This window comes from Vipera ursinii, assembly GCF_947247035.1.
Source record: "Vipera ursinii genome assembly, chromosome: Z".
Taxonomy (NCBI): Eukaryota; Metazoa; Chordata; class Lepidosauria; order Squamata; family Viperidae; genus Vipera; species Vipera ursinii.
The window spans coordinates 12,825,535-12,849,163 of NC_139517.1; the positions used below are offsets into that span (position 1 = coordinate 12,825,535).

General features: G+C 46.5%; 2 protein-coding genes across 5 annotated transcripts; one reads left to right on the forward strand and one right to left on the reverse strand.

Moving 5' to 3' along the window:
* The first annotated feature begins 345 nt into the window (after nt 1–345).
* CFAP119 (cilia and flagella associated protein 119) lies at nt 346–8,652 on the forward strand. Of its 3 annotated transcripts, none has more exons than XM_083378590.1 (9): nt 346–443; nt 2,902–2,933; nt 3,196–3,261; nt 3,798–3,967; nt 4,768–4,838; nt 5,385–5,501; nt 6,221–6,281; nt 7,055–7,132; nt 8,222–8,652. In XM_083378590.1, the coding sequence occupies exons 1-9, from the start codon at nt 420–422 to the stop codon at nt 8,398–8,400; spliced, it is 798 nt and encodes a 265-aa protein (XP_083234716.1). In that variant the 5' UTR covers nt 346–419; the 3' UTR covers nt 8,401–8,652. The 3 variants fall into 3 exon arrangements, with proteins under 3 accessions (XP_083234716.1, XP_083234717.1, XP_083234718.1); XM_083378592.1 differs by having other exon boundaries at nt 417–443; nt 2,902–3,063; XM_083378591.1 differs by lacking the exon at nt 3,196–3,261.
* Nucleotides 8,653–10,242: 1,590 nt separating this feature from the next.
* PHKG2 (phosphorylase kinase catalytic subunit gamma 2) lies at nt 10,243–22,004 on the reverse strand. Of its 2 annotated transcripts, none has more exons than XM_083377284.1 (11): nt 21,705–22,004; nt 21,408–21,470; nt 19,603–19,738; nt 19,305–19,480; nt 16,941–16,995; nt 15,841–15,906; nt 15,528–15,691; nt 15,158–15,248; nt 14,566–14,719; nt 13,724–13,927; nt 10,243–11,134 (listed from the first exon to the last, which is right to left on the reverse strand). In XM_083377284.1, exons 3-11 carry the CDS (start codon nt 19,695–19,697, stop codon nt 10,850–10,852), a joined length of 1,290 nt encoding a protein of 429 aa, XP_083233410.1. In that variant the 5' UTR covers nt 19,698–19,738; nt 21,408–21,470; nt 21,705–22,004; the 3' UTR covers nt 10,243–10,849. The 2 variants fall into 2 exon arrangements, with proteins under 2 accessions (XP_083233410.1, XP_083233411.1); XM_083377285.1 differs by having other exon boundaries at nt 13,724–13,846; nt 21,705–21,946.
* Between the last annotated feature and the right edge of the window lie 1,625 nt (nt 22,005–23,629).

A 23,629-nucleotide genomic window follows, 5' to 3' on the forward strand; every position in this document is an offset into this window, starting at 1 on the left:
GCTACGCTGGCGTCTTGGCTCTTTCCTTTCCAGGTAGAGATAGAAAATGTAGAGACAACCATTCCATTGGACGTTGAGAGGGAGTTCAGTTTCCCATCTACGTAGCAAGAAGAAGATTTGATTATTATTATTATAATTCTACGCAAGTTAGACAAAGAAATGGATTCTTCTTCTTGGCAACCATTCCGGATTTTTTTTTGGTTACTTTCCTCTATTTTGTTATTATATTCTATCTATTGGAAGTCTTCCGTTTCTTCCACCCCAATGAAAGTATCTGCGATTGGCGCAGCGCTGGCTCGTTCTTTCTTAGTATCCCTCGTTCTGATTGCACAGCTACTGATGGGACCCGGAAAGGCGGAAGCAGGGATTGCCATGGCAACGCGTGCTTTTCCCCACGCCTCGCCGCCAGGCTAGCCGAAATGGGGCCGGAGACCCTCCAGCCGGTAAAATAAGACATATTAAATTAATGGTTATAAATTGCTATTTCTTGGATAAATTATTTCCTCCGCGGAGAATGTGGTGGCATTTGAGGGACAAACAAGCCAGTTCAACAGATCGAGAATCCCTAAGGAAGCTTCACCTGTTGAACGTCTGCCTGCTGTGCAACCGCAAGCTAAATGGAGCTCCGTCGAGGAGGAGAAAAAAACATACACGGGAGAGAGCTAAAGCTAAAAATGGCAAAGCTCGAGTCAGTTCCTTGGGTGTTTAGGTTATGCTTTACTTAAATTGAATAATTGGGGTTGAAGATAACGAAAAGTTGTTTTGTAGCCCCTGCTGTCATCGGGTCCCTCTTGCCTTTACGATTATCCAGTGAAGATACCCAAAACAGCCAGCCCTTGACTTACGACCACAATAGTGCCCACAATTTCTGTTGCTAAGCGAGAGATTTGTTAAGTAAATTTTGCCCAATTTTATGACCTTTTCCTGGGCTCCAAGATCACTGCAGATGGGGACTGCAGCCAAAAAATTAAAAGACACTTGTTCCTGGGGAGGAAAGCCATGGCAAATCTAGACAGCACACTAAAAACCAGAGACATCACCCTGTCAACAAAAGTGTGTATAGTCAAGGCTATGGTCTTCCCTGTTGCAATGTATGGCAGTGAAAGCTGGACCATAAGAAAGGCTGAGCGCCAAAGAATCGAAGCCTTTGAACTATGGTGCTGGAGAAGACTCCCACGAGTCCCTTGGACTGCAAGGTGATCAAACCGGTCAGTCCTAGAGGAGATCAACCCTGACTGCTCTTTAGAAGGCCAGATCCTGAAGTTGAAACTCAAATACTTTGGCCACCTAATGAGAAGGAAGGACTCACTGGAGAAGAGCCTCATGCTGGGAAAGGCTGAGGGCAAGAGAAGAAGGGGACGAGAGAGAATGAGGTGGCTGGATGGAGTCACTGAAGCAGGAGGCGTGAGCTAAAATGGACTCCAGAAGATGGTAGAGGATAGGAAGGCCTGGAGGAATGTTTTCCATGGGGTCGCGATGGGTTGGACACGACTTCGCAACTAACAACAACAATGACCTTTCTTGCCTGCCATAGTTGTTAAGTGAACTATAGCAGTGGTTTTTTTTTATCCCATTTATATCCCGGCCTTCTCCGAAGACTCAGCTTACAATCTAAAGCACAAATCAATGTGCTTAGCAATAGCCTTCATTCTATGTATATGCCTGCTTATTAGGGCTTTCGCCCCCCCCCAAGCGGCATTATTACAAAGTCAGCTTATTGCCCCCAACAATCTGGGTCCTCATTTTACCTACCTCAGAAGGATGGAAGGCTGAGTCAACCTTGAGCCCTGAGTCCTTCGGGAGAAGGGCGGTATATAAATAAAATTATTATTATTATTATTATTATTATTATTATTATTATTATTATTATTATTATTATTATTATTATTATTATTATTATTATTATTATGCCTGGTGGGATGCGAACCTGCACTAAGCTGGTGTTACTTAAGGAGGCATTAGCCCACTGCTCCACCAAGGTTAAGTTAGTAACAAGTTTGTTAAGTGAAGCTGGCTTCCCCATTGACTTTGCTTGTCAGAAAGTTACAAAAGTTGATCACATGATCCCGGGACACTGCAACTGTCATGAATAGGAGACAGTTGCCAGTTTCGATCATGTGAGCGTGGGACTGTTGCAACGATCACAAGTGTGAAAAAGGGTCAGAAGTCACTTTTTTCAGTGCTCTTCTTGTAACTTTGAACGGTCACTAAATGAATGGTTGTAAGTCAAGGACTACCTGTAGTAGAATTACCAGATTATGTATAATTTGACATAACAGTAATAAAATTAATACAGTGTGTTGCAGCAGGCAGCATGATGGAAATAACAGAAACCTGAGTGGCTAGATATTCTGCAAGTAAACTTGGACACATCTTCTCCTTATAGCAGACTTGACACATACTTTTTTGAACTATGGCTTGTTGAATAAACCATAACGCTACAGGACACATGTTGCTTCTTAGTAGTAGATGTCTGAGAAACGTGTGCAAATATAATTAATCACCACAAAGGTGAAGATACATATAAGCAGGGCTTTTTTTTTGTCATAGAACGCTCAGAACGGAGTTCCGGCACCTTTTTTGGATGGAACCTTGTAGGGTAGGCAAGGCGGGTTGTATGACGTGTGTGAGTTCCGGCACCTTTTTCTTTTAGAAAAAAAGCACTGCGTATAAGCTTATGGTTATAGTAGACAATGCTTTTTGCAATCTATTAAATGATAAATGTTTATCGAATAAAACATGGTTTATAAGACATGAGCATGTGAATTAAATCTCAGAGTTCTACCAATAAAATGTAGCAATTCATATGCTGATGCTTTTAATAAACAATGAACTAACTTTATTGTGGATTAGACATCATACTATCAGAAAATTTATCTCAAACTGACCTTTTTCTTTCAGCCCAAGCCACATAAGGCAAAAATATGTATGTGGTAAGTAGTTTTTCATTCTTGAGATTCAGAAGAGTTATTACATTTCCTGTCTAAGAGCCAGTTATATGTTGATCCATAGAGAGAGGGTTCCTTGAATTTCTGGCTGACCGTGCTACATCCTTTATCCACTGTAAGCATCATTAAACTTATTTTGGACCTTATTTTCAAGAAAACCTGTACAAAATCACACTGCTAGAAAAAAAAATGAATGTGCTACATTGGCAACCCTTAGTTTTTCTCTTTTCTTTTTGTGACGTTTCAGGAAATATTTAGATGTTCATTCCATGGACCTCATCAATAATGCTGGAACAACTGATGAACTGAAAAGGTGATGGGTGTTCATGAAACATTTCATGACTGGCTTTCTTAATCTCTTTCTAGAACAAAACACAAGAAGCTCACAGAATGAAGTTCTGAATAAATTCCTTGCCAGCCTAGTGATTAATAAAACCCTTTTTCATCTATAGCACAACCCATAAATGTATTCATACACAATAAGACACATAGTTGTTCTCTAGCATTAAGTATCTTGCAAAAAAAGATTTGAGAATCCCAGCATAATGTGGTGCGATAAACAAATTTATCTCCCTCCCCTCATTAACAGAGATATCCACAGTATAAAAAGGATACATTTATCATTTTGGAGTGCTGGCAGTGAGATTTTAAACTGCTTTCAATTAAACCTAGCAGAATCAGAGAAGAAATTATGCCAGTTCTGACCAAATGAACCTACCAGCCTTGCCACAGATGTAGAAACTTTTTTTTTTTTAAAAAAGGCTATTGTCAAGTAATGAAAATAGCTGGTAAATGGTTGTGAACGTTCAAGCTGTCACATTTTTTCCCAATTTCCCCTACTTTCCGCAGGCTCCTCTCTGACCTCTTTGACCTGAAGGATTTTGAATCAAATCCTCGCGCTGCTATCTTATTAGATTTGTACTTCTACACCATCCAATTCAGCCGGGAGCAGGGCTTCAACCGAGAACAAACCGCTGCTTTCTTCTCAATTGTGAAGGATGTGCACGAGGCCTGTGTGGGTAAGGAACTGGGCGTTGAGAAAGACGGAAAAAAAAGAAGGTTGTATGAGTGGAGAAAGGTGGGGGAAGAAGATGAAAACCATATTTATTTAGTGACTTGAATATCTGAACTTTCGCACTGCTTCGGTCCCAAGGCTCTAAGCCAGGGGTCTTCAAACTTGGCCCTTTTATGACTTGTGGACTTCAACTCCCAGAATTCCTCAGCCAGACAAGCTGGCTGAGGAATTCTGGGAATTGAAGTCCACATGTCATAAAAGGGCCAAGTTTGAAGACCCCCTGCTCTAAGCAACGTATTTCTTTATTTACTTGGAGTTTTAATAGCGCGACAGGGTGTGTGATGGACAGGGCTTTTTTTCCTCATAGAACGCTCAGAACGGAGTGCCGGCACCTTTTTTTGGATGGAACCTTGTAGGGTAGGCAAGGCGGGTTGTATGACACGTGTGAGTTCCGGCTCCTTTTTCTTTTACCAAAAAAGCACTGGTGATGGATATGGGAGAAAATAAATAAGTTTTTTTCAGATGCCCAAATCACATTAAGCCTCTGCAGTTTGGCCTGATCCTCTTTGTCTTAGGCTGGCTATGGTACCGCCAGTCCCACGTGCTCTTTTTGCCTCTGATTTTGTGTGGGCAGAATCATGAGAAAATGTCTCTGTGACTAAGAGCAGCCAGCAATAGAAGTGGAAGGGAAAAGGGTCCCCACCAGAGTCAGTGATATGGAGGAACAGGGCGTCGGGATGCGGAGGAAAGGAAAGAGGCTAAAGGGGATCTTCTGCTTATTCCTACCGTCTGGTTTTTGTGCAGAAACACCGCTGCCCAATGTGGAGGAATGCTACAAATATTTCTCCGAACTCCTGTTCTGCCACTCCATTCGGGTGAGTGTGTGAATGCCAGGCAGGCCAAAAGTGGCTTTATGTTTGCTTATCCGCAGACAGGTGGTCCTCGGCTTTCAGCAGTTCATTTGGTGACCGTTTGAAATTACAACAGCCCCGAAAAAAAGTGATTTAACGGCCGTTTTTCACTGGTACGACCGTTGCAGCATCCCCGTGGTCACGTGATCGAAATTCCGCCGCATGGCAACTGACTCTCATTTATGACGGTTGCAGCGTCCTGGGGTTGTGCGATCCTCTTTTGCGACCTTCTGTCAAGCAAAGTCAATGGGGAAGCCAGGGTCACTCAACAATCGTGTTACTAAATAACCGCAGTGATTAATTCAACAACTGTGGCAAGAAAGGTCCTAAAGTGGGGCAAAATTAACGACTGTCTCACCTAGGAGAAATTTGGAGCTCAGTTGTGGTCATAAGTCAAGGACTACATGTAGTTTGCTTTGAATGAAGCTGCCCTGAAGAGAGCCTTTCTCCCCTCGTGGTTCTTGCAGTGGTTCTATGGCTGTTCTCTTCCTGTCTCTCTCTCTCTCTCAGAGACCCCCCTTCAGCATTGATGTCTTCAATCAGGACCAGCTGGTGCTCCTAACCGACTACATGATTAACACTTACTTCCGTCACTACAAACTTTACAAATACGCTTTCACCCCGCAGGTAAGGCCGATTCCCTTCAGCCCAGGCAGTGCTAGGGAAGGGCCGGCGTTCTCTTGCCATTTTCCTGCTACAGGAAAAGACGAGCATGCCCTCCGGGAAACGGCCAAATTACAAAATGTGATCTCTGGCCTCATTTGGCTACTCCTGAGAATTGTATTGCCGCAAAATGAAGCCAGCAGCATCTTTAGTGGAACAACCTGCCTCCAGAAGTGGTGAATGATGCTCCAACACTGGAAGTTTTTAAGAAGAGACTGGCCAGCCATTTGTCTGAAATGGTATAGGGTTTCCTGCCTGAGCAGGGGGTTGGACTAGATGACCTCCAAGGTCCCTTCCAACATCATCATCATCATCATCATCATCATTATTATTATTATTATTATTATTATTATTTTATTTATTTTTTTATTTTAATTCCATTTATATCCCGCCCTTCTCTGAAGACTCAGGGCGGCTTACAAGCTTAGCAGTAGCCTTCATTCTATGTTGTTATTATTATTATTATTATTATTATTATTATTATTATTATTATTATTATTATTATTATCAGTAGCCTTCATTCTATGTTATTATTGTTATTATTGTTATTATTATTATTATTATTATTATTATTTATGAAGGGAGCCTCAAGCCTCCCAAACACAGGAGGTTCAAAAAGGTGAAATGCAGGTGTTGGTCCATCACGCTGGGCTCACAACCCCGATTCTGCTTGAAATCAATAGGTGAGGCTGGACATCTCATTCACCTATGTTGGGATGCCTGAACCGGAGCCCAAAGAGGAAGGTGAGTGTGGAGGTGGGCCGGGATTCTTTTGCATCTCACTTTTGAGATCTACTGTACCTTGATGATCCACTCCTTTTTTTTTAGTTGGGAGGATGGGGGGGGAAAAAGGAGCAGAGCAGGCTGGGAAACCTTCCTGACTAGAATAGAGCCAGCACTAGTGAGAATTGGACTGGAAAGATGGCTTAAGAGAGCTTTCCCCCGATCTGATGCCCTCCAGATGTAGCTGTCTTACCAATCCTGTCAGTCAACTCAGCGACTGGGCACTGTAATCTAGGGGACAACAGTAGGGAAGATTGATACACACTAATAATGTTTCTCAACCTTGGCAATTGGAAGACGGGTAGACTTCAACTCCCAGAATTCAACTCCCCCCATTGAGTTGGATCTGGAGACATGACATGGGCTTAGGCCATTGGCCAGTCTAGATATGAATTCCTTTTTTCTGAAAGAGGTTTTCAGATGGAGATGATCTTTCTCACCTCCATCAGTTTGAGATCTTTTCACTTGGCAACAAACCTCGGACCTTGGGGTGTGCAAAGTGGGTGTGCTGCAACTGTGGCCTTTCTTCCTTTCAGGGGCAAAATTTACAGGACGCCGAAGGGCCCCAAACCTCACTAATAACCCTCCCCTCCAAGCTTGGCTTAATCTAAAACGAGTTAGCTTACGTTAACCAATCATGTAAAATCATAGGATTAAAAATAAAAAGAGTATTATATGATCCCCCTCTTCTTCTAGGGCTGCCAAAAGATTTGGCATATTTCTCTTTTCTATAGGAGCTACAGCTGAGAGTGCTGAAATGGGACTGTCTCCTTTGCAAGAGGAATTGGAAGTAGCTGGGGCTCCTGCAGAAAGTAAGTTGGGTGGGGGGATGCTTCAGAAGCACAGGACTTGGGGCTAGTATGATGTGGTGTAGGAGTTTCGGAGGTGAGCTCAACCATCCACAGCTCCCTAGATTGCCCCCTTGCCATTAATAGCCACCCTCTTTAGCCTCAGGAGGGAGATAATAGTTCTCTATCTTATAAATTATTTTGTTGTTAGCTGCGAAGTTGTGCCCAACCCATCGCAACCCAATGGACAACGTTCCTCCAGGCCTTCCTGTCCTCTACCATCTTCTGGAGTCCATTTAAGCTCACGCTTCCTGCTTCAGTGACTCAATCCAGCCACCTCATTCTCTGTCGTCCCCTTCTTCTCTTGCCCTCAACCTTTCCCAACATTAGGCTCTTCTCCAGTGAGTCCTTCCTTCTCATTAGGTGGCCAAAGTATTTGAGTTTCAACTTCAGGATCTGACCTTCTAAAGAGCAGTCAGGGTTGATCTCCTCTAGGACTGACCGGTTTGATCGCCTTGCAGTCCAAGGGACTCGCAGGAGTCTTCTCCAGCACCAAAGTTCAAAGGCCTTAATTCTTTGGCACTCAGCCTTTCTTATGGTCCAACTTTCACAGCCATACATTGCAACTGGGAAGACCATAACTTTGACTATATGCACTTTTGTTGGCAGGGTGATGTCTCTGCTTTCTAGTGTGCTGTCTAGATTTGCCATGGCTTTCCTCCCCAGGAGCAAGCGTCTTTTAATTTCTTGGCTGCTTGTAAATTATAAATGTTAACTAATACATGATTTTTGGCAGTGCGGGTCCTGAAGCCCGAGTAGCTAATGGCAGTGCTTCTGCTTATTAGCAATAGGAATAGCCCTCAGACTTACATACCACTTCACGGTGCTTTGCAGCCCTCTCTAAGCGGTTTACAGAGCGGGCACATTGCCCCCACCAATCTGGGTCCTCATTTTACCCATCTCGGAAGGATGGAAAGCTGAGTCAGCCTTGAGCCGGTGAGGATCGAACTGCTGGCAGTCGGCAGCATTAGCCTGCAATGCTGCATTCTAAACACTGCGCCCCCTAGGGCTCTTCATTAGAATTACAATTCACTCTGCCTCACCCGTTTATAGGTCCCACGGCTGCACTGCGGGACTTCATTGTCTCACAGCTCAACCAGGAGTTAACCCAGCTCCGCCTTTCCATCGACCAGCGTCTAAAAGCCACAGAGGACCAGTTCAACGCCAAGCTGAACCAGCTGGAGAGAGGTTCTATTGCCAGCAAGGGGGCTGCCAAGGGCAAGAAGAAGTAAGCAGGTACAAGAGGACCATCTCCTGTCCCAGGGTCATTTCTTCCTCTCTGGGGCCTCTGCAGAAAGGGGGGTCACCAAAAGACCAAGAGACTTCACAGGGAATGAGGGTTAAAATACAGGGAGCAAATGGATTTCTAAAAGGCTTTTGAAAATGTGCTAAGGGTTTACAGCAAATCTCTTCCAAGGTGGTAAGGTCATATAGTAGTAGCAGGAACCGCTGCATAAAGCACATGATGATATTAGGATATTAAAGTGTGGTTAAAAATATTTTCTGTTGTTATTATTTTTCCCTAGGTCAAAAGTAGCAGCATTATTAAGGGTAAAGGCCAATCTGAGACTGAATACAGGTAGTCCTCGACTTATGTCCCCAAATGAGCCCAAAATTGCTGTCGCTAAGCAAGGCAGTTGTTAAGTGAGTTTTGCCCCATTTTATAACCTTTGGGGTTTTTTTTAACCACAGTTATTAAGCAAATCTGGCTTTCCCCCATTGGCTTTGCTTGTTGGAAGCCAGCTGAGGTTACAAATGATGATCACGTGAACCCAGGATGCCGCACCTATCAAAAAACACATGCCATTTGGCAAGCGTCTGAATTCTGATCACGTCACTATGAGCGTGCCGCAGTGGTCGTTAGGCGTGAAAAGCAATAAGTAATTTTTTTCAGCGCCGTTGTAACGTTTGTCACCGAATGACCTGCCAAAAGAACACCTTTAAGGATTTAATGGAACCAAATTAATTGAGTCGTTCCAATACGATTAGTTCCCATATTTAATTAGGGGGGGGGAAACAACCTAGAGAGTCAGTTTGGTGTAGTGGTTGTGAAGAAATGCTGGATTAGAAAAGGATCAGGTCTTGAATACTAATCTCCTTTCAGGCGTGAATGCTGGCTGGGTGACTTTGGGTGTCACAGGCTCTTAGCCCAACCCCACAGTGTGTTTCTCGTGAAGAAAACAGGAAGCGAGAGCGTTCTCTACATGCCCCCTTGTCTTGCACAAGATAAGACGGGATATAAACACCTTCAGGCTTTGGAAAGTTTCTCGGGATCCTGGTGCCTTAATAGGCCGAGCACTCTTGGCCAACGTAATGTAGCCTGGCTGGGCAGAGAGAAATATTTCTTTCGCTAGAAGCTGAATGAAATGAACCTTTATTGTCAAAGTACAACTATGTGTACATTGAGATTAGCTGAGCCTCCCTTTGTGCTCCCACCCCGCAACACACAGTGACAACAAACCCTCCATCTTACTACACCATGTGAACCAACTACACCACACACCAGCCTCCCAAGTCAATTCTGCATAAAATTCACGAAAATTTATTTCTCATTCAAAAGCCTAACAGCCCACGGATAAAAGCTGTTTTTCAGCCTGTTGGTGCGGCTGGCTGTACTCCTGTATCTCCTACCCGATGGTAGGAGAGTAAAGAGATACCGTCCAGGGTGTGAGTCATCCCTGAGAATTTTCCTCACTCTTCCAAGGCAGCGAGCCCTGGCGATGTCATCCAGTGGTGTCAGGGGACAGCCCACAGCCTGGAATCTGGCTGTGCCAACTAGACTACACCAACGGACTTGGCATATGGCTGTTTTTGGTAAACTTTCCCTCGTCCTATCCCAGTTCCGCCCGCTCTTTGTCCTTGTGGCCTAAACGTTTTTTCCTGGGATATGCCAAATTCGAGGTGCATTGTTGCCTCCACTTTGGGCCATGCTTGGGAATTTCTGGGAGTCAGGGCAGAAGAGGATGGGGGGGTAAATGAGTGCGTCTGGCAGGACCTCGTGTTTCGGCAGAAAATGATTACAAATTCCCCTTCCAAGCCTTGCCATGAAAGGGAAGCCCAAGTCGGAAGACAGCTGAGGTTTCATTTCACTTTTATTATGGTTTGGACAATCGTAAGGTGGGGGAAGGCAAAAAAAAACCACAAACGAAACAAGGAGCAGTTCAGCAGAAAGGCCACGTCCACTACCTGATTACAGCAAAAAAAGGACAGGTACAAAACCTGATCTCACCACTGATCTCCAGTACTGACCACAAATCCAAAGGCATGGATTGTTCCTTCAGCCGAAGGGACTGCACTGACGGACTAGACCCCTAAACAGTCCTTACAGCGCAAAGGGCTACGTCAGGGGCTCCGGGACTTGCAGCAGAAGCGTGTTGCTCTCCCCAGCCCCTCCCTTTGGACCAACCCCATTGGTGTGATATTAGCCCTACCCAGGTCCAGAACAACCTTCCAGGTATAACCAGGGAATCTTGTCCCATCAGTCCAAAACTCAAGGTTCCCCCCCCCCAAAAAAAATTCCTGTTCCCTAGAAAGTCTCTTCCATGCACAAGGAGCCCAAAGGAGGACGCTAACCATTGGCTGTCCACCCCTAGTGGGGCAAGGGTGAAGTTCAGTTCTGTGTACACCCCCTGCCCTTCAACATCCCTCTTCCGGGGATCACCCCGTGCTGTTTCACGGGGACTAGTTCAGAGGTTCTTCCACAGCTGACGACGGAGCCTCCTCTCCTTCTGTGCCTAGCAAGACCAGCTGGATGGCCTTTGGGACATTTTCAAAGAGGGCAGCCCGGTTTTGTTGCTCGCCCTTCTTGACCCAGTGCCCGTAGATTCGGAAGGCACAAGCGTCGATCAGCTTGCGCACTCCCTTGAGGGCATAGGGGTCGCACAGCAGCAGCTCCTTTGTGACCGGGCGCACCCGCCGGTAGCTGGTGTAGATGCGGATGGAAGCCCGCACCGTCCATGCAATGACCTGCCGTGGTAAAAAAAAAAAAGAAAAGAAAGGCATCACACCAGGCCAGAAGGCGGAGAGAAGAAGGCAAGGAGGTTCATAAGCAAGCATTAACTCAGGGATAGGCAACCTCGGCTCTTTTATGACTCATGGACTTCAACTACTGCTAAGCTTGTAAGCCGCCCTGAGTCTTCGGAGAAGGGCGGGATATAAATGGAATTTAAAAAAAACAAAAAACTCCCAGAATTCCTGAGTCAGCTGACTCAGGAATTCTGGGAGTTGAAGTCCATGAGTCATAAAAGAGCTAAGGTTGCCTACCCCTGCATTAGCTTACAAGAGGCATCTCCTCCCACAGGAGATCACAAAAGAGGAAGTGGGACAGGCCGTCTGTTCTGCCCAAGCCTGTGGACGTCCTTGTTAAACGCACAAGGACAATGCCCCTTTTGACAAGTCGGCCAGAAACTCAGAAGAAAACAAAGCCCCTTTTAATATTGGTAACAAACCTGCCAAATGGTCCAAAAACAAAGGCAACAAAACACAATCCAAACGGAGAAGATTATCCACACGAAACACAATGCCAAACAGAGAATTATTCCCCGGCAATAACCAACAGGACATGATCCCACGAAGTGCTTTGCAACGGGTGCCTTCCGCAACCAGCACCGCCCACACATTCCCTTTTTGTAATTCAGTCCCCAAGGCGTGGCTTCTCAATGCCTTCTCCCCTTCCCCCGGAGTTGCCCCATTGCCTCTCTCTGGCCTACTCTCCTGGCCTGTCTTCGTTTGCGGGCGTCTCTCCTGTCCTCCAGCTGTGCGTCCTCCAAGTCCGACCCAGCCTCCCCACCCAGCTGGGTCTCATCCTGAGCACGAGCGGAAGGGCCAGGCTCCTCACTGGAATGTATGTCTTGGAGTTCATCAGAGCCTTCCTCCAACTCCGATGGCTCCCCAGGCCCCTCCTCCTCCTCCTCAGTTTCCCCAGACTCAGCTGTCGGGATCACAGGCTGGCACGGAATCACACCACCATCCATCCACCGAGGGCAGCACTGACGGTGCCGACTAGCAGCACAAGTAGTCCTCAACTTAAAACAGTTCCATTTAGGGACCGTCTGAAATGACAACATCACTGGGGAAAAAAGGGATTTACGATCCTTTTTTTCACACTTACAACCGCCGCAGCATCCACATGGTCATGTGATCAAAATTTGGATGCTTGGCAACTGGTTCGTATTTATGACGGTGGCAGCATCCCAGGGTCGTGTGTGATCACCTTTTGCAATGTCTTGACAAGCAAAGTCAACGGGGAAGCCAGGTTCACTTAACAACCCCCGGGTCAACTCGCTTAACGACTGCAGGGATTCACTGAACAAGAAATGTGGTAAAAATGGGGCAAAATTCACTTAACAACTGTATCACTTAGCGACAGAAATTTGGGGCTCAATTGTGGTCGTAGGTTGAGGACTACTTGTAGTGTTTCAGGGTATTCGTAGACACTTCATTCTTCTGCAGTGATTCTCAGCAAGTTGAAGACGTGTGGACTTCAGGTCCCACAATTCCCCACCCAGCGTGCCTAGATCTTCAACTCTGCTAAGGTGAGAAACACTGTTTTAGAGAGACATCAAGCATCGGGCCTGGAACTTTTTGCATCTAAAGCAGTGGTGGCGAACCTATGGCACGCGTGCCAGAGGCGGCACTCAGAGCCCTCTCTGTTGGCACGTGCGCCACCGCCACCAGCAGCAAGTCCATCAGGCCACCCGGAGCAGAAGCCCCACCCAACACAAAGAAGGCGGAGCGGACCACTAGCAAGCTCTAGTAGAGGTGGTAGAGCAGAGGTCACCAACCATTGTCGATTGGTGGACTGGAAGAAAAGGGAGGGGGAAGCATTTTACATGCATGCGCACACGCACGAGGCTGCGAGCATGCACGCGCTGCAAATGGGGCGGGGCTAGTGCCTGCGTGATACTCACTAGCCCTGCCCTGTTCTTGTGTGGTGCAGCGCCTTGTATCTGCACCCAATGGCGTGGCGGCGGCCATTTTTGCGCCTTGCAGCACGGTGGCCCATTTTTGCGCCACCAGGTTTTGCGTGCCAGAGGCGGCACTCAGAGATGCCTCCCTGCCCCCTCCCTCCCCCCTGACGGCACTACAATGCTGATGTGGCCCTGGCACTTTGCGATAGATAAATAAATGGGGTTGGGATTGCAGTTTGGGCATCACGGATCTAAAGCATGTACTTTTAACATTAAAAAAAAATCCCCAAATAAGGTCTAGAATAAAAGTTTAACTAAAACCTATACACCAGTGTTTCTCAACCTTCACAACGTTAAGATTTGTGGATTTCAACTCCCACAATACTTCAGCCACCCAACTTTGAGGTGGGGGGAAAAACCTCACGAAGTGAACCGTTTTGAAACTGTCTCCTACGCCCAGAGATGTAAGAAACAGGCATCATTTCGACCCAAAACCGTCTTGTTTTGAGCCTCGGAACATCTGTTTTGCAGTTGTTATATATACACCGACATGTACCCTTTGGGGAATGAAGAATGGAATAAAAATGACTTAAATGAATAAATATTTTGTATTGATTTGTAATTGAATAAAAAATATGCCCCTTACCCTGAATTTATGGAAGGGACTGAAATGTCGCTGCTCCTTTCCGTAGCGCTGGAAAAAGGGGTGTTGCAGTGCCTGCTCAGCACTCAATCTTTCGACAGGATCCACCTTCAGCAGTCGGGAGATCTGCCCAAAAAAAAAAAAAAAGAAAAAAGAAAAAAGGGTGTCCCAAAAAGCGTTCTGAGAACACAGGCCTGCTGATGGATTCTGACACGGAAAGGGAGGAATTGAGAAGCAATGTGACGATTTAAACATATATTTATATGATTTTTTCCCCTCTCCCTGTTCTGTATGTCAGGCTAGGCAACGCCAGCATGAGCTACAAAAAAAACCACAGATAGTCCTCGACTTACAACAAAAATGAAGCTAGCCCATTACGATCGTAAGTCATGACAGTCCTAAAGTGGGTCACCACATAACAGGACCCCTTTTTATGACATTTTTGCAGCAGTCCTAAAGTGACCACTAAGGTCATAAAGCAAAGCCAGTTCACTATGGCCTTTTTTTTTTTTTTTTGGCCAAAAACTGGTTTTCAGCAAAAACGTCGAGACGCGCAGTCATGTGACCATGGGACAATACAAATGGCCATAAATGCGGCTGGTTGCCAAGTGCCTGAACGTAGTCACATGACCACGGGGGAGGGGGGGCTAGGATCTAAATACCTTTGGGGGTCCATCACAATTTCAAATGGTCACTAAGTGACCAATCACAAGCCAAGGATTACCCTGCAGAGTTTGGGATGGCAAGGTCCCCTCCAGTTTTAACTAGCTGCAGCCGGGAAGAGCTGCAGTCTTTTAACTTCTCTCCCATTACCGCACGTGACAAGGACGCGGCTGCCTTCTTACCAAATCCTTGACCGTGTCGGATCGGTCATCCCACTCCGGGGAACCAAAGTGATACTGGCCTTCCATGATCATCCGAAGCATCAACATCTGTTTGCGGTGCCAGAAAGGGGGAGAGCCAGCCAGGAGGGTGAAAAAGATGACACCACAGGCCCAGCTGCAGGGAGGGAGGGAGGGGTTAATAGTAGAGAATATTTGTAGCTCAGGGTTGAACCGTGGAGTCCTTGGTTGTTTCATTGCAGACGTTTCACTACCCAACTAATCAAGAATGCAATCAAACAGTAAACAGCATCCTAATCAAGGAACCGCCAAGGACACTCCCAACAACACGGACAGGGCAAGCCACTTGTATATAAAGAGAGCGCAGACTCACTGCTTTCTAGCACTGATGACGTTACCTGGTTGGGTAATGAAATGTCTGCAAGAAAACAACCCAGTTCAGAGAGCACCAAGGACCCCAAAAGAGATTATTTTCCAGTGCCCCACCCCACCTTGGCTGGCAGGTGGGGACAACACTGTAGGCCAGGCTATCTGGCGCTCAGCAAGTTCAGGAAGGTTCCCTGATCCCCCACCCCATTCCCTAATTACAACTTACAGGTCCACCTCCTTCCCGTAACCAGGATGAGTCTCGTCCATGGAACATTTTAGTATCTCTGGTGCCAGATAGCCTGGGGTACCGCACAACTCTGCGGGGAAGAGTCACGGATTCAGAGAACGTCAAGAGAAAGGCAAATGGGGAGAACTTTTCAGAACAAGAACAAGTGGAGGAACAGCCTACGGAAAGACGCCACGGAAACAGTGAGCTGAGCTTTCCTACCTGCCCTGTGGCTTAACAGAGGGGCTGCTCCACGTGGCAGGGCAAACGGAAAGGCCCGCCTCCACTTTCTCCACCTCTCCAAAGATACGCCACCGGGTGGGACACACACACACACACACACACACACACACGCACCGCACCGCCTCACCTCGCAGTTTCTCCCCTGGCTCCAAATGGCAGGAGAAGCCAAAGTCAGAGAGTTTGATGCTGAGATCATCGTTCATGAGGATGTTCTCCGGTTTGAGGTCTCGGTGGATGATGCTATTCACATGAAGGTAGCTCACGGCCTCCAGGAGGGCTCGCATGACGCATCTGGAAAAAACAAAAGGCAGACGGAGGCCCGGTTGTTGCGAGGACCAGGTCTTAGAGCCCTCTACAAAAAAGCAAGGAGGAGGGCTCGTTAATTTATGTAGTCAGAACTTTCCACTACTCTAGGGCCAGCAGAAAACCTTCGGATTTACCTGGTCTCCTTTTCACTCAGGGTTACCTTCTCTGTAAGGTAGTCAAAAAGCTCACCGCGCCTCATCCTGCAAGGAAAACATCAATTAAGAGACTAGAAGCAGAACCGGCTTACTTCTATTATGCTGTCTTTCTCATAATTTATTTATTATATTTAGCGTACGGCTCTCTTTTTTTCATAATTCACCATTTAATACAGGATTATATTGGCGACTTTTAAGATGTGTGTACTTCAACTCTAATGGCAGAAAGTGAAGAGGAACTAAAGAGCCTCTTGTTGTGGGTGAAGAAGGAGAGTGCAAAACTGGGGTTGAAACTAAACATTAAGAAAACCAAGATCATGGCATCCGGCCCTCTCAATTCCTGGCAAATAGATGGGGAAGTAATGGAGGTAGTGACAGATTTTATTTTCCTGGGCTCCAAGATCACCGCAGACGGGGACTGTAGCCAAGAAATTAAAAGACGCTTGCTCCTGGGGAGGAAAGCCATGGCAAATCTAGACAGCACACTAAAAAGCAGAGACATCACCCTGTCAACAAAAGAGCATATAGTTAAGGCTATGGTCTTCCCAGTTGCAATGTATGGCAGTGAAAGCTGGACCATAAGAAAGGCTGAGCGCCAAAGAATTGAAGCCTTTGAACTACGGTGCTGGAGAAGACTCCTGCGAGTCCCTTGGACTGCAAGGCGATCAAACCGGTCAGTCCTAGAGGAGATCAACCCTGACTGCTCTTTAGAAGGCCAGATCCTGAAGCTAAAACTCAAATACTTTGGCCACCTAATGAGAAGGAAGGACTCACTGGAGAAGAGCCTCATGCTGGGAAAGATTGAGGGCAAGAGAAGAAGGGGACGACAGAGAATGAGGTGGCTGGATGGAGTCACTGAAGCAGTAGGCGTGAGCTTAAACGGACTCCAGAAGATGGTAGAGGACAGGAAGGCCTGGAGGAACTTTGTCCATAGGGTCGCAATGGGTCGGACACGACTTTGCAACTAACAACAACAACAACAACTTCAACTCCCAGAATTCCCCAGCCAGCATACCATTTTATTTCACAGAGTGAATCAACCCCTTGATCCCACCCATTTTCAAAGGTCTGTTACTTACAAATCAAAGACTAGGAACATGAAGGTGGATGTCTCGTAGGAATCTATAAGAGTAACTGGAGGGGGAAAAAAAGGAAGAGCTGTCACTTATATCGTAATTGCTTCAGTGTTCATGAAATGGCACGTGTGTCTAATGGCAGAATACAAATGTGGAGTCCTCAATTGATGACCACAAGCCCAGAATTTCGGTTGCAAGTCACGGCGGCCATTAAGTGGGTGACCACGTGACCTGATTCGATTTTATGACTGCTGACATGATCTCTTTACAAATCACTGTGGGCATTAAGCAAATCACATGGTCATTAAGTGAATCCCAAATAGGTGGTTTTTACTGGAGACCAACAAAAATGCTAGAAAAGGCCAAAAAAAAGGTACTCCATTACAAACGGTGGTCATGGGACTGTGGGATGCTGCAAATGGTCATAAATGCAGATTGTCAAGGGCCCAAAATGCAATCACATAACCGAAAGAGGCTGGCACAACAGTTTCTCCAAGGCCGACCTTTCCTTTTGATTAAAGTGCCAATCATTTTATTTCTTTAGCTGATAAATTTATACCCCTATTTTCCCATCCGTGCTCAGTTAATAAAAATATACAAGGCAGCAACGAAGCACAACTTTTTTCAAAAGAAAGCTGCATAAGAGCCTTGGTGGAGCAGTGGGCTAATGCCTCCTTAAGTAACACCAGCTGCCTGCAATTAGTGCAGGTTCGAGTCCCACCAGGCTCAAGGTTGACTCAGCCTTCCATCCTTCCCAGATAGGTAAAATGAGGACCCAGATTGTTGGGGGCAAATAAGCTGACTTTGTAATAATGCCGCTTGGGGGGGGGGGGGGCGAAAGCCCTAATAAGCAGGCATATACATAGAATGAAGGCTATTGCTAAGCACATTGGTTTGTGCTTAAATTGTAAGCCGCCCTGAGTCTTCGGAGAAGGGCGGGATATAAATGGGATTAAAATAAAAATATAAATAAATAAATAAATAAATAAATAGAATCCACGAATCAACCTCTTAAAACCACCAGCAGCACCACCGTCTCTTTGTAGGATGCTACCCACGATTACACCAACCACTTAAGGAGTTCAGCAGAATTCGTTGATACAATGCAGAACTGGGTAGGAGCAGACTGCTCAATAATTGTGATTTTACAAACAGCAAGGAGTAAGCCCAAAGATCAGCAATGAGGTTTTGTTTTGCTTATTTTGTCCCTGCCTTTATTAATCAAGTCATAATTAATCAGAAGAGAGGGGAAGCATCACTCAGGCAGAATTACCTCAGCAAAAATGGAAGAATCGAAAAAGGACAATTCACGGACACACCCAGTTTGATCTAATAATAATAATAATAATTTTATTTATATACCGCCCTTCTCCCGAATGGTTAAAGCTCCAGACTAGAAACCAGGAGATTGTGAATTCTGGTTCCGCCTTTGGCATGAAAACTGGCTGGGTGACTTTGGGCCAATCACTAGGAGACTGTGAGTTCTAATCCCGCCTTAAGACATTAAAGCTAGTTGGGTAATTTTGGGCCAATTATCAGGCGAATGAGCTCTAGTCCCATCTTAGGTACGAAATTGGTTGGGTGACTATTGGCCAGTTATTCTCTCTCTGCCCTACCTACTGCACAGGATTGTTGTCGTGGGGAAAACAGGAGGAGGAAGGAGTATAGGCAGTCCTCGACTTATGACCACAATGGAGCCCAAAATTTATGTTGCTAAGTGGAGACATTTGTTAAGCGAATTTTGCCTCATTTTACGACCTTTCTTGCCACGGCTCTTAAATGAATCACTGCAGTTGTTAAGTTAGTAAGACGGTTGTTAAGTGGCTTCCCCACCGACTTTGCTTGTCAGAAGGTCACAAAAGGGTATCACATGACCCCCGGGACACTGTGACTGTCATATGACTCAGTTGTCAAGCCTCCGAATTTTGATCACGCGACCGCGGGGAGGCCACAGCAGTCGTTAAGTGTGAAAAATGGTCATGTCACTTTTTTTTCAGGGCCGTTGTTAACTTTGAACAGTCACTAAACGAACTGTTGTAAGTCAAGGACTACCTGCGTTACGTACGTTCGCTACCTTTCGTTATTTCTAAAGCAGAGGTCCCCAACCCCCAGTCCGTGGACCGCTACCGGGTCACGGCATGCCAGCAGCCGGTCCGCACAAACAAGCAAAGCCCCATTTGCGGGATGCAGGCAGCACAGGAAACCACGCACCCCTCCGGTCCACGGAAAAACCTCTCTCCACGGAACCAGTCCCTGGGTGCCCAAAAGCCCGGGGGTCTCTGCTCTAAAGTAATAAAGGCGGGATAAAAATCAAATCAAATAAATTTGCAGTAGAAAGAGATGCTAAGAGATGGGACAGCCACTCACTGATGAAAGGGTGACCGGAGACCTGGCGCAGGATGGCAATTTCTTTGCTGGTGGACAAGCGGACTTCTTCCAGCTGCTGGGGGGTCATGCGCTCCGGGGTTACCTCAATAATTTTTACCGCATACTCCTGGCCCGTCTGCTTGTGTATACATCGCCGGACCACACTGCTCACGCCTCTGCACAGGAGAATCAAGTTTCGAGAAAGACTAAGGTCCCAGGGATGAAAAATAAATAGAAAATGTTTCCATCCCTCCAAGCCATTCCACTGCGTCACGTCCTTTCTCCCTCCTAGCCTCACCTGCCAATAATATCCTTGGGGTCGTATTTCTGGTAGAACTCCTTGGCACCAGCCCAGTCTGGAAGCTCGTCATCCAGGCCCACGTCTCGCGTCATTCTGCTGCAGGGCTGGTAAACCGCAAGTACCGATTCAGCTTCTGAAATGCATCAAGAGGCAAAAGGAGACCTGTCTCAAAAGCGCTGGACGCTTTCTGGACTCAGCTGCTCCCTGATCTGCATGCACACGAGGAGACCTACGTGATGGCATCCTCAGGCCGAGACATTCCAATCCACACATGGCTTTCGGTGGTGGACGTCATGGAAGAGACAAAGGAAAAGGACTTAAATTGGACCGAGGGGACTAATCCCCTCTCTGAAAATTTCATTCAGTGGCAGGATGGATTTCAAGACACATCGTAGCCATCAAGATGCTCTCCCCTACCGTCAAATGGAGCTGTAATTCCTCCTTTGGATTTATCAAGAAATTTTAAAAAAATCAACCCATCAACATTTTGCATCCTTGTGCTAGCTACAATGGGGTAGATTCCCCATTGCTGTGAGCAAATCAGGACAAAATAAAAAGCCTGATGCATTTTCCCCACCCCCAGGGAGCAAAACTGCTACAAAGATTTGACACACAATGCACATACAGTATAGGAAATACTGGGATTAGAGGCAAGACCAAGCAAAGATATCCCTTTGGAATATCCCATTAGATTAGAATATTCCACATATACGTCAGCCTCTACAATTCCGCATTTTGCTTACAGTCACACCTTTTTCCTATGCCTGCTTTTCCATCCCAATGGAATCCTTCACTTCTAAACCTCGAAAACTCATTTCAAGAGCCTTGTTTTAGCCTCATCATCACAATCTTATAATCTGAATCCAGATCTCCCTTAGATAAGGGTGTAAAACCTGCAGATGTTTCCCTAGGAGTATAAATGTCATAAATTTCGACTGAAATGGGATTATTTTTTTTTTCAAGTAAAGAGGCAAAGCCTGACAGTATATCCAGCGAGGGCTGCTTGGTGTTCTCTGAGCTTGAATGTTTTCTTGCAGATGTTTCATTACCCAAACTAGGTAACATCGTCACTGATTATGTTATATAGTTTGGGCAACGGAGCGTCTGCAAGAAAACAATGAAGTTCAGAGACCACGGAGGACCCTTCATTTCAACCCCGAGCTACAAATATTCTCCTTTATTGGTATTTCTAATAGCACGGTAAATCAATTGGCACTGAGAACATTCCACTTACTAGGGTAGCTTTCTCATCCTCATGCCCCCTGGGGTGTTAAGACAATAACTGTCAAGAGTTCAAATATCCATTTGTTTTCACACTTGCTAAGAAATCTATGAATTGTAGTCCAAGATTTCCAAACAGTACCAGGAAAAAGGGGAGTGATCCCAAGGCATTCGCCGGTTGTGTTGCCGAATCGACAGGCCGAAATTCTCCACAATTTAGTATTAAAAGGGCATTAGAAGGGCATCTCCCATCTCTTTTACCATTTGATAAGAAACGGTAGCAAGAAACCCGCTTTTAGGGTCTAGATTCGGTACATAAAGGTGCATCAAAGTATATAAAATCCGCAGGATTTTATTGAGGGTACGGCATCGTTTCTATTTTATCTATGCCTTATCACACACACACAAACACACACCCACCACACACACACACAGATTTGGAGATCTGCCACTTTTTGCAGCACTTGGGCCTTGCTTTCTAAGCGTATCTATATTATTTATTTATTTATTTATTTATTTAGATTTATTTATTTATTTAGATTTATATACCGCCCTTTCCCCGAAGGATATTACCGGCCTACCTTCCAAGGTTGTTGCAAAAATTACTCAGAAATCAGGTCTCCCGCGTGAAGCCATCGGAGCACCTAAGACAGAAAGACAGAAAGCGCTGATTTATGCTACAAACCGGGCGGAGAGGCTGCTCTGCGGCGAAAGCTTCATCCTCCACCCCAGATTTGCTCAGGGGCGACAGAAATGCACTCTGCATATTCTCAGAAACTAGAGGTTTTAACGTTTCAGGGCCGTGGCCTAGCAGCGACAATACATTGCGGGGTTGAGTGGTTCTGAGTCCCACGATGACCCCCCAACCCTGAGCTTACCTCCTCTTTCTCTCGCCTCTGCAGGGGGATCCCCGCTTACGTAATCGACTCCCGCGCTTCCCGCGCAAAAGGGATCGCCCCGAGATCCTCACCCGGCGGCGCCTCCGCTTCAATTGACCGAATGACACCCACAAGGATAGCCGGCGACTCCCGGGCCCCGCCCCTTCGACCTGATTGGTTCGCGCTCCTTGAATGTCCCGGGGAGTGACAAGAGCGACCAAAGGGATCCGTCCATCACCGGCGAGAGCAGCGCCCAGTGGCCAGACGAACAGACCAGGGAAGGGAAGGCGGGCTGTCGAAAGGCAGAAGCGAATCAGATAAAGAAGAAGAAGATGAAGAAGAGCGGGGATCAAAAGAGGAAGCGCCGTTTCCCCCCCCCCCCGCAAACGGGAGAAAGCTCAGCCAATCAGAAATGGAAGGTTTTGCAAGTTGTCAGGAGGAGGAACCAATGGCCTGCCGGTTTTGGAGGAGGGAGCGAGAGGAGAAGCGGCCTCGGTAAACAAACCTCGGGGGGGAAAATGAGCCAATCGCGAAAGGGAAGGGGGCGGGTGCTGCGCGAAAGGGTTATTCTAGGTTTCACAACCGCCGAAGGAAAGGTCGAGAGACGGTGTGTGTGGGGGGGAATTCTCCCACGCCTTTCTCCAAGGCTTGGTCACGTGACCAATACAAAACACACACACACACACACACACACACACAGAGCAAAAGGTACACAACTCGCCCTAGCCCAGGGGTAGGCAACCTCGGCTCTTTTATGACTCATGGACTTCAACTCCCAGAATTCCTGAGTCAGCTACGCTGACTCAGGAATTCTGGGAGTTGAAGTCCATGAGTCATAAAAGAGCCGAGGTTGCCTACCCCTGCCCTAGCCGGACCCTCCGCCCGCAGCGCACGAACCTCACGACCTTCTGAAGGAGATTAGGATGGGCAGCTCAAGGTCGTGCCCGCTTGCCAGGGATCAGCAGCGATCTAAATCTGGGACGACTTTCCTCCACCTCATGCTATGCAAATGTGTCGGAGCGGCCCTTGCGTGTTGTTTGGGAATTATGGGAGTTGCAGTCCTAACACAGGGGTCTTCAAACTTGGCCCTTTTATGACTTGTGGACTTCAACTCCCACAATTCCTCAGCCAGGCATGTTGGCTGAGGAATTCTGGGAGTTGAAGTCCACAAGTCATAAAAGGGCCAAGTTTGAAGACCCCTGTTCTAGAGGGCATATTTATTTATTTATTTTAATTCCACTTATATCCCGCCCTTCTCCGACTGGGGAAGAGCGCTCTGACCACTACACCTCAGTGCAACCTGACTGCTTAGGAAAGCCGGCGCAACCTTCGTGTGTGCATCCTCCACGTTGATGGACAATGCGGGTTAGACTTTACCCCCTTCCTCCCCAACTGGAGAGCCCCTGAGATCAGGGTTCCTCAAACTTGGCCACTTTAAGACTTGTGGACTTCAAGTCCCAGAATTCCCCAGCTGTTGCTATTTGTAATGGTTTTTCATCCAAAAGAGGCGTCTGCTGTCCCATTTTATCTGTACAACAACCCTCTGAGGTGGACCAGGACTAAGAGAATTAATGACTGGTCTGAGGTCACCTGAGGGGCTTTAGAGATGGGGCAGGATTTGAAACCAACTCCCACTCCCCCCCCCCCAACACAAGCTTTGATTCCGCCTTGATCTTTAGGCTGCCTTCTGTGCCCAACCTTGCTAACTGATATCCACAAGAGGTAAAAAAAAAAAAAGGAGAGTGCCCAAATGTACAGAGCTTTCTGCCCCCTCTATCAAAGGCAAGCTACTTTTGATACTGGGAAGAATCCAGAGAAAGAAATATTTTGGGAAATATTAAAAAGACAGAATATTATATTTCCCCAAAGGATCTTAAAGGCAGAAACCACCCCCACCCCCCACCCCCAAGTCTCTGTGTCCCAAA